This window comes from Triticum urartu, chromosome 7 (assembly GCF_003073215.2).
Source record: "Triticum urartu cultivar G1812 chromosome 7, Tu2.1, whole genome shotgun sequence".
In the NCBI taxonomy this organism is placed as follows: Eukaryota; Viridiplantae; Streptophyta; class Magnoliopsida; order Poales; family Poaceae; genus Triticum; species Triticum urartu.
Window position 1 is genome coordinate 175,484,235 of NC_053028.1, and position 9,634 is coordinate 175,493,868.

Here is a 9,634-nt window from a genome sequence, read left to right on the forward strand (position 1 = left end):
CTGCCCGTATTCCCCTGTCCGTTTGGAGACTCAAACGAACAAAAAAGGATCAAATTTCATGTTGGTTTGGGTCTCCCGTTTGGAGTTGGCCTAAGGCTTTTGCGAAAGCTCTTGCTTGACACTCGGTGCGTCAAATCGAGCAATCAAATGTGGACGACATCGAGTGGGCTGGCCCATTAACGCTGATTAGCAAGTGAGTGAGTGAGCGATTTGTAAGAAAACTAGCAACTGATTTCTTCCCTTGTTCTGATTTCTAGTTTTTTCTATGTTTTTAGCCGGCTTTAAAACACACAAAAAATATTTTAATAAGTGAACATTTATTGAAGCTCTAGAACATTTTTGAAAAGACACAGATGTTTTTTAAACGTTTGTGACTTTTTTGAAAAATGCGAACATTTTTTTTAAAAAGTATGGACTTTTTTATGCCATTTCCTACCATTTTTCAGATGGGAATATTTTCAATTTTGAGCATTTTTTAAAGCATAGTTTTTTTGAGGGATCACCGCCTTTTTTTTTGAGAACAGGGATCACCGGCTTGGTGTTGCTGAAAGCCCGTGAAAAGAAAGGAGCAAACTCTGCCACGCGCCTCCATGTCGGGCCCACTCCCCCTCCCAGGATTGGTCCCACGACGCCTCGCGGCGCGCGAAACTCACTCGGCCACCATCACCTCCGGTCGCGGCCGCCGTCGTTCCGCTTCCCTAAACCTAACGGCGGCCGGGGGCCATCCCCGCTTCCACTAACCCCTCATCTCCTCCCTGCCGCCGAGAAGAAGAAGAAGAAGACTAGAGGCTCTAGCGATGCGGACCAGGGGCCAGACCCGCGGCGAGCCCAAACCCCCACCCGCTTCGTTCCCCGCCTCCTCAGGTGCTGCTTGTCTCCGTCCGGCCCTCCTTGCCGCCCTCTTATTTAATAGAGTATTTATTTACCATCGTGTGTTTTGGCTGAAGCTATTGTTCTTCCCCCTGTAGGGAGAGGTGGAGCGGAGGAGGTTGTGGCCGGCGGCGCCAATAATCGCCGGAGAGCTTCGCTCGCCGCGAAAGGGAAATCCCCCGCCACCAAGGCGAGAGCGCAAATGCCGGTTGCTGGACAGGTAGTAAAAGGCGCCAACTTGCGTGTTATGATTCCAGGGGATTAGGGGGGAGGCTGTTTGTGTTGATAATGGAGCTAGCGATGTTCTAATGTGTTTCCTTACAAGATTCTCCTTGTTTTATGTTTGTTATTATACTTATACACCTGTATTCCTTCTCCCGTATTAAGATAGTTGTGTAAGATTCTGACTAAATGAGCTGAAACTTTAGAGCAAATTAATTGAGAGGACATGATTTATCTACTGAAAGTGTTGCAGTTTTGGCATGACACATGAAATTGAGAAATTGTGGCAATTCTAAGTTTCTAGTGAAAAAAAAGGAAAACTTGGCGTTGAGTTCTGAAAATAGTTCCTATTTCTTATCGTAGGAGGGAAATAAGTCTTAGGGTCAAATTTAGTTATGGAAGGCAAACTTATGTATTCCTTGATGGGATTTGCTTACGCTGATCACTTCAGGTGGAATTGGAATCTGCATTGGGGATCAAACGCAAAAATGGTAAAGTCAATACCGAACGGAATGATGATACTGGTAAGAAAAGGTGCAGCGTGGGGAGTTCTGGAAAGAAAAAACTGGAGGAAAAAGAGCCGGAGGCAATTGGTGATAATGATGCAGCTGGCATGGAATGGGAGGATGGGCATGTCTCTCCGGTGGAACGCAAAGAGGGTTATTCCCATGATCTTGGTGAGACGGTCACTGTTGAGTTCACTGATGTACCTTCATCAACTGAAAAGAAGAGTGTTCGAAGGCATACTGCTGAAGAGAAGGTAAAACATTTCACGAGCGGAGAATTTTTTATTAATCAAGGCATCTGCCTCCACGTGCACATAAACCTTTGCATTTAGCTTCTAACCTGTTACCACTTTATCCTGTGAAATGAGTTTGTGTATGTGACTATGGCCTACCAATGTGTGCTGACTGCTGAGGAGTTCCAGGTATCAGCTTGTTTGCTGAGTACTGTAATGCTCTGCAGCCTGGTCACAAGAAAACCTTGAACCACATCCTGTGAAAACTGCATTAGTTCACATTTCTTTGTATTATACTTCAAATTACTATTTTTTTCTGTTAGGATCTTTTTGTTATTGACCAATTACTACTTTTCGATTTATTTAGGAGTTGGCTGAACTCATGCACAAGGTCCATTTACTTTGCCTGCTAGCAAGGGGTAGGGTAATTGACAAGGCCTGCAATGATCCTCTTATTCAGGTGCATTATATTGGTGTCCATTTATACCATTTTAAATTGCTCATGTTTCAAAATGATGAAATATCAAGATTTTTTTACTTATTTTATGCTAATGTTGGTGACTGGAGATATCTTTCTTCCAAAGTACTGAACCGAGGCATCTTTCAAGCTAAACCATGTTTGTTCTAAATTTTCTTTTCAGGCTTCAGTTCTATCTGTTTTACCACAGCACTTACTGTGGAATGGTGTAGACACTCTGAAACTGGACGCTAATAAATTACGTAGTCTTGTGAGCTGGGTAAGCCCCTTTTGGGCCTTACATGTATTTATTACATGAAACAATAATTCCCACATGTTATTTTTTCTTTCTTAAAATACATTTATTGTGCATGCAGTTCCATCGTACTTTCAGTATAATTGCACGATCTGCTGACAAGGGGTCTTTTGAATCAAATATGGCTTTCGCTCTTCAAAGTCATGAAGGCACTGCTGAAGAGGTACCGTATCGTCTCCCTTAAGATTTTGCTTGCTGAAGAAACTAGTGTCCTGAATTCCTTATATAGGCTGACATTATGTCTCCTTGAAGTTTTTCAGATTTAAGAACCCTAGAAAAAAATGAATGATAGTAATCATGTTTTCTTGCTCCACAGTTTATTTTCTATGTTCCATTATAAATGGAATTTATCTTCTGAAGCAGCATATTGTAAAGCTGACCCACAAATGGTTTGCAATGCAGGTCTGTGCACTATCAGTGGCACTGTTTAGGGCACTCAACTTGACAGCTAGGTACGATAGCACCATGCAACTAATTGTGTGCTTGAGTTTAGGCATGTCCCCATATTTTAACATCTTGCATCAGTAATCATACATGAATAAGAGGATCATTAATAGTAAATCATTTTGCATGCTATGTATGATTTAGTTAATTCACAGTGTTGAGAACTGAATTTTATGTTCTCTATTTTGTGTGTAAGTTAAAAAAAAAATCATGTTTTAAATATATTTAAGAAAAGGTGGCTCAGGAGAACGGCTGAAAGCCAGTAAGTGGCAATTAGGCATCAGTGCTCGCTTGAAGTTAGACTTGATAAAATATTTGGGTTTCAGTTCTGAAGTTAATCCTCTATCAGTGTTTTTCGTAAGTTCTCCAACCCTATCAAAGTTCCCATGAAGATTAAGCAAGAATCAGGGGTTACTACATTATACTGTGTTTCTGTTTGCCATCTTTTGAGCCATACCTAAGTACATCTTGTAGGTTTGTTACAAATATGGATGTTGTTGGACTCAAGCCTGATGCTAAAGCAGTGGGGACACCAAATCAAGATGGAACTAGGCTTTCGACAAGGGCACTACCATGTAGTTCTGTTGCTGCAGGCCATAATGAGTTTAATACTCTTTCTCCGGCTCGATTAGAAGTTAATACGGAACATAGCTTCAATAGGACCAAGCAACGAGGTGATCTTGGGAATTTGAAAAGAACATCAGCTTGCAAGAGTTTGTCTAAAAACTTGTCAAATTGCAAGGCAGATCAATATGCATCAACATCGAAAGATGAATCATCCAGCAGTTCAAATCCATTCACATCCAGTACTGCCGAAATACCAAAAAGGAAAGGGGACGTGGAATTTGAGTTGCAACTGCAAATGGCCCTTTCAGCCACTGGAGCTGAAATTCAGGAAAAGCTAGCTGCCACATCCAGTCAGTCAATTGGCACCCTACTAGATTCTACACCATTGAAGAAATTACGTAAAAATGCAGAAGTTGCGTCCAACTCAAGCGCAGTTTGGTCGAGAAGTGGACCGCCATTATATTGGGCCGAGGTATACTGCGGTGGCCAGACATTGACTGGAAGATGGGTGCATGTTGATGTTGTAAATGATATTATTGACGGTGAAAGAAAAGTAGAAGCTGCTTCTGCTGTTTGCAGGAAGCCTTTGAGATACGTTATTGCCTTTGCTGGAGGTGGTGCTAAAGATGTGACTAGAAGGTTTGCCTCCTTTGGAATTTACAAGTTTTTCTATGTGCTGTTATAGTGATATATACTAGTTATGCCTTCGGTTTTTACTAGACCTTCTACTTGCCAAACCAGACAATGCAACTAAAGTGAAATACTGTAGGCATTATTACTGAAATTATTCTTTGCTAATGCAACAACCTATAATGCAAATTCAGTCTGAACTGAATGACTTGGAGCGCTGTATTACTAGTAAGTCTGAAACTTGGCAAATATTAGTGATTCTACGATTTTCCAACGCAACATTCAATTTGTGCTATTAAGGTTCAGGGACAGAGCTAGAAATATATGTTTAAGGTGACCAAGGTAGTTATATTTGTGCACCTACCAAACAGGCCTTCTGTACTGTTTTCATGTACTAGCAGATATCTAGCTCTGTCACTGGCGTTCTTGACTAAGGAAATTCTTGTTATGGGGTAGGGTTTTGGAGAGAGGCTAGGGAGGGGTTGTCTCCTGTGAGGCAAGGTAGATGGATTATTCTTCTATTTACTCGCTGGATTAATTTCTCATAAAGGGTCTTCTATAGATGCCTAATAACCCAAACTAAATAACAAATCATATATCTTATGTCTAATTGACGCATGGGCTAAGGCCCAAAGCTAAAAAATATTTTCCTAATTTAAAGGATAAACAACCTAAATGAGATTTTGAGGATCCTTTCCATAACTTGGTGCTCCTTTGGGCATGTACTACATGTCTACATGTGCATAACAATCATGCTCTACAGGTATTGCTTGCAGTGGCACAGAATTGTCCAGGGAAGAGTGAATCAAGAGTGGTGGGAGAAAGTTTTGGCACCACTAGAGCAGCTCGAATTGGCAGCAACTAATGACTCTGAAGATATGGAACTTCAGACCAGGGCCCTAACAGAGCCTCTTCCTACCAATCAACAGGTACAGCCGATACAGGATTTAAGGGAGATTAATATAACTTACTTTACCCTGCTTCTTCCAAAATTAATTGTTATCTTAATTGATTATTATTTATGGAACTATTTAGGCCTACAGAGACCATCACCTATATGCCCTTGAGAAGTGGCTGCACAAGAACCAAGTTCTTCATCCCAAGGGTCCAGTGCTTGGCTTCTGTAAGGGGCATCCTGTTTATCCTAGATCTTGTGTTCAAACACTGCAATCAAGACACGGATGGTTGACGGAGGGTCTGCAAGTTAGAGAAAACGAGTCGCCTGCAAAGGTAACAGAAGCACCGGCTTATCTTGTTTCTCTTGTCTTTTCACAGGTGGAGTAATTGTTTTCTGTTGTATGTAGATTGTCATACGACCAAAGAGGATTTTCAACTCCCAGTCGCGTGAATCCAATAGCAACGAAGATGAACTTCAGGCAACCACGGAATTATATGGTAAATGGCAACTCGAACCCCTGCAACTTCCTGGTGCTGTAAATGGCATTGTGCCAAAGGTAATGAGCATCACTAGCTATTTAGTAACCATAGTATTTCTTTTTGTGCTTCCTACATACTGACTAAAAATTTTCTCCAAAGAATGAGCGTGGCCAAGTTGATGTATGGTCAGAGAAGTGCCTTCCACCCGGTACCGTACACTTGAGTAAACCAAGAATATTCCAGGTTGCAAAGAGGCTTGGAATTGACTATGCTCCTGCCATGATTGGATTTGATTACCGAAGCGGTCGGTGTGCTCCAGTTTTTGACGGAATTGTTGTATGTGCTGAATTTAAAAATGCCATTTTGGAGGTATGTCGAGGATACTGCATTTGGTTTACTTTCCATGACTAAAACCAGTTATTCTGTTAATAAGATATACATGATCGTTGATACAACCTAGTAATGTTGTTGACCTAGATTAAAGTTATTGAAGATCTATAACTCACATGTATGCCTAAAAAATACCAGCATAAATTGTGTAGCATGTTTCAGAGATGTATTGGCATACAAATGTAGCGGTATGAAGGATAGTATTTTGGTGAATTGGCAGTGCTCTTTCGTCATCGTAGTGAGAAATTTTGAGCTCAAGCTCCAGACTAAGGTGATGTGACATGTTTGTAATCTTGGTTAACACTTCCTGGTAGGCGTACAAAGAAGAAGAGGAACGGAGACAGGCTGCGGAAAGGAAGCAGGAGGAAGCTCGGGCTCTGTCTAGGTGGTATCAGCTGCTCTGTTCTATTGTAACGAGACAACGGTTGAAAGAGTCCTACAACGCGCGCTCAGCAGCGCTTGCGCCAGAGAGATCAGCTAAAGTTGATAATCCCCAGAAAAGCACCAGTGATAGCCAATGCTCCGGAGCGACCACGACCAATCATCGTCCACGCGCGGATCGGCTGCCAGATCCTCGTTTCTCTGCTCATGACCATGAGCATGAGTTTCCCGAGGAAGATCAGAGCTTCGACGAAGAGACATTTGTGCGGACAAAACGCTGCCCGTGTGGTTTTTCACTCCAAGTTGAGGAATTGTAGCAACTTGTACTGGAAATGTAGTACTAATTCGACTGCCTAGTGTAGGGAGCCTTTTCATTTGATCAAATTTCTCAGTACAAAACTTTACTGCATTTATTTCATCCACTGAGAAAGAGAGAATTTGAATGCTCAGCAAGGGGGGAATGATGCAGCAGACATGAAACATGAGTAGTTTGCAACCAGTATGAGTAGCATCAACAACAACAAATGGCAAATATAAACTTGTGATTATGGGGGTGTTTGCGGCGGCTGTGTGCATCATAGTTATGCAAACCCTTGCGATAAGCTTATGAGTCAAATGAAAGCGCCTTCATTATTGTAGAACAACAAATACAGTAACAAATATAAACCTAATCGTCTCATTACAAAAAAAAAAAAAAACTCTTATAGACCTTGAAAAAGAATATGGCCGGTGATGCTCATGCGGACACGCTCCGGCTGCCGTCGGTGCTGCTGAAGTCGGCCCTCCGGCTCGCGTCCTCGACGATGCGCTCGATCCTCGCCTCCACCTCGGCCATCGTCGGGCGCCGGTCGGGGTGCTGCTCGGTGCACTCCATCCCGAGCTGCAGCAGCCGCATCATCTCCTCCTCCACGCGCGGCTCGCTGCCGATGACGGAGTCGAACACCTCGGACGTCCACTCCTCCTGCACCACCGACCGCACCCACCGCGCGAGGTCCACGCCGCTGCCGCCGGCGCCGCCATCCGGGAGCGCGTGCGTCGGCGCGCGCCCGGTGAGCAGCTCCAGCACCACCACGCCGAAGCTGTACACGTCGGCCTTCTGCGACACGACGCGCGCGTCGGTCACCTCCGGGGCGCGGTAGCCCGTGCCCCGCTTCGGCAGCCCCGCTGTGCCGACGAGCTGCGCCAGGCCGTAGTCGGCCACGTAGGCGCTGTCGCGCTTCCCGCTGACGACGATGTTGGACGCCTTGATGCTGCCGTGCGACGCCTTGGGCCCTCCGCCGTGGATGAACGCCACGCCGCGCGCCGCCGCCAGCGCGATCCGTGCGCGCGTCGTGAAGTCGAGGCGCTCCGCTCCGCTGCCTGCGGGAGACAAGAAGGGAATCTAAACATGCCGGCCATGGACGCGGGGAAGAGTGCGAAGCTGAGGTGCGTGTGATCGAACGACGAACCGTGGAGAAGGGAGGAGAGGCTGCCGGCGCCGACGAAGTCGAAGACGAGGAGCTTCTCCTCCTTGCTGTAGAAGTAGGCGCGGAGACCCGGCAGGTTGTCGTGGCGGAGAGCGCCGAGGGCGACCACCCTGTCCCGGAACTCGCGCTCAGGGAGGTGGACATCGCGGAGGCGTTTGATGGCGAGGACGGGCTCGCCGCCGTCGAGCGTTGCACGGTACGTCGTCCCGTGGACGCCCTTGCCGAGCACCTCGGCGGACGCCCGCAGCATCGTCTCCAGGTCATAGGGCCTCTCCGGCGCGCTGCCCAGGAACACCAGCTTCTTGCCGTCGCCGATCAACGGCGAACCCGGCGGGGAGTGCGACCGCTTCACGGCGTCCCTGCCCGTCATCGCCACGGTCACCGTTATAGGCTCCGTGCCCTCGTGCACGTCGGCCGCGGCCTCGGTGGACCTTCCGGCCGCCGCCCGCCGCCGCCGGCTGAAGATGAGAACGCAGATTGAAAGGATGACGATGAGAACGACCAACGCAGCGATGATGATGCCGACGATGGCGCCAAGGGTTAGCTTGCGACTCTTGTGGGCCTCGGAGTCGGAGTTGGGGCAAGCAGCGAGAGGGCCGCCGCAAAGCGCCGTCCCGAGGAAGGCGCTCGCGGGCAGCCCGGCGAGTGACGCGGGCACGGGGCCATCGATCTGGCCGTTGTAGGACACGTTGAACTGCGTGAGCTTTGGGAGGTCAAGGCCGCTCGGGAGCGCGCCGTTAAGGTTATTGCCCTCGAGGTTCAACGTGGCGAGGTTCCCGAGCTTGTTGAACTCTGATGACACGCCGCCGGTGAGGCGATTCCCGGAGAGATCGGCCTTCTTGAGCAATGCCAGCGAGAAGAAGCTCTCCGGTATGTCGCCGTCAAATCGGTTCCCCTTGAGGTACAGCCACCGGAGCTCGGTGCAGCTGCCGATGTCCGCCGGGATGGGGCCGGAGATGGCGTTAAACCGGAGCGACAGCGTCTGTAGGGCGGTGAGGTTGCCCACCGTGCCGACCGGGATCTGCCCGCTCAGGCTCTTGGCAACTAGCCGCACCTCCACGACGCGCTGGTTGGGGCCGGGGCTGCAGCTGACGCCTTGCCACCCCTGGCACGGGGACACCGAGAGGTCCCACTTCAGATGACTTCCCACGGCGGTGCGCAGGGCGAGCAGCGCGTCGCGGTCGCCGGCTAGGTCCGGCACAACATGGCGAGGCAGCACAGCGAGCAGCGTGACCACGAGCTGCACGAGGGCGAACGCCGGCGGGAACCGCAGCCCAGGCGCCATGCTGTGACGCGGTACAGCTTATAGCTGACAGTACCAAGAAGACGGTAGGTAGAGGAAGGGACGGGATGGTTTGACAGGTATATGTACCGCGACGGCGACGGCAACGACGGCGGACGGTTCGGTGGAGGAGACGCGCACGCGCAGGGCGACCGCGGCGAGGCTAGCAAGCAATTCCTTTTGTTGGTCGATTGTTCCGGAGGGGACCTGTGATTAAATAGGGCGCGTGGCCGGAAATTACTACATTCCTTCCCATATTACTCCAGCAGCTGTGCGTAGCGTGGTAATGGACAGCAAATAAATTGGCGTTAGCAGCATTGGGATCGACGTCGGTCGGCAAGGGAGAGGAGGAAGGTGAGGTGAGGTGAAAGAACTGAAGCGGGAGGTTTGGACCGCAGCTATAGCTCCAAGGCGTTGGTAACTACTGCATCTATCTTGTTCGGGAGCACCTGTGCGTCAGGCACGTGAAATTTTGTGTTGCTTCAGTCACTTC

At 48.0% G+C, this 9,634-nt stretch overlaps 2 protein-coding genes across 3 annotated transcripts; one reads left to right on the plus strand and one right to left on the minus strand.

Annotated features, from left to right (window-relative positions):
• Window positions 1-587: 587 nt before the first annotated feature.
• On the plus strand, window positions 588-6,895 carry LOC125518997 (DNA repair protein RAD4). Of its 2 annotated transcripts, none has more exons than XM_048683881.1 (13): window positions 588-864; window positions 948-1,090; window positions 1,544-1,852; window positions 2,199-2,291; window positions 2,473-2,568; window positions 2,666-2,767; window positions 3,007-3,056; window positions 3,523-4,254; window positions 5,009-5,174; window positions 5,281-5,475; window positions 5,550-5,699; window positions 5,782-5,991; window positions 6,327-6,895. In XM_048683881.1, the coding sequence occupies exons 1-13, from the start codon at window positions 798-800 to the stop codon at window positions 6,708-6,710; spliced, it is 2,697 nt and encodes an 898-aa protein (XP_048539838.1). In that variant the 5' UTR covers window positions 588-797; the 3' UTR covers window positions 6,711-6,895. The 2 variants fall into 2 exon arrangements, with proteins under 2 accessions (XP_048539838.1, XP_048539839.1); XM_048683882.1 differs by having other exon boundaries at window positions 589-864; window positions 969-1,090.
• Window positions 6,896-6,975: 80 nt separating this feature from the next.
• On the minus strand, window positions 6,976-9,307 carry LOC125518998 (probable inactive receptor kinase RLK902). The gene is made up of 2 exons (XM_048683883.1): window positions 7,842-9,307; window positions 6,976-7,752 (listed from the first exon to the last, which is right to left on the minus strand). The coding sequence occupies exons 1-2, from the start codon at window positions 9,142-9,144 to the stop codon at window positions 7,130-7,132; spliced, it is 1,926 nt and encodes a 641-aa protein (XP_048539840.1). The 5' UTR covers window positions 9,145-9,307; the 3' UTR covers window positions 6,976-7,129.
• Between the last annotated feature and the right edge of the window lie 327 nt (window positions 9,308-9,634).

Bases quoted from the DNA above. Each gene is read 5' to 3' on its own strand.
- LOC125518997 (XM_048683881.1), top strand. From the start codon at position 798: ATGCGGACCAGGGGCCAGACCCGCGGCGAGCCCAAACCCCCACCCGCT. The intron at 2,569-2,665 runs GTAAGCCCCTTT...TTGTGCATGCAG, and splicing joins TACGTAGTCTTGTGAGCTGG to TTCCATCGTACTTTCAGTAT. The intron at 2,768-3,006 runs GTACCGTATCGT...TTTGCAATGCAG, and splicing joins ATGAAGGCACTGCTGAAGAG to GTCTGTGCACTATCAGTGGC.
- LOC125518998 (XM_048683883.1), bottom strand. From the start codon at position 9,144: ATGGCGCCTGGGCTGCGGTTCCCGCCGGCGTTCGCCCTCGTGCAGCTC. The intron at 7,753-7,841 runs GTTCGTCGTTCG...TGTCTCCCGCAG, and splicing joins CCTCTCCTCCCTTCTCCACG to GCAGCGGAGCGGAGCGCCTC.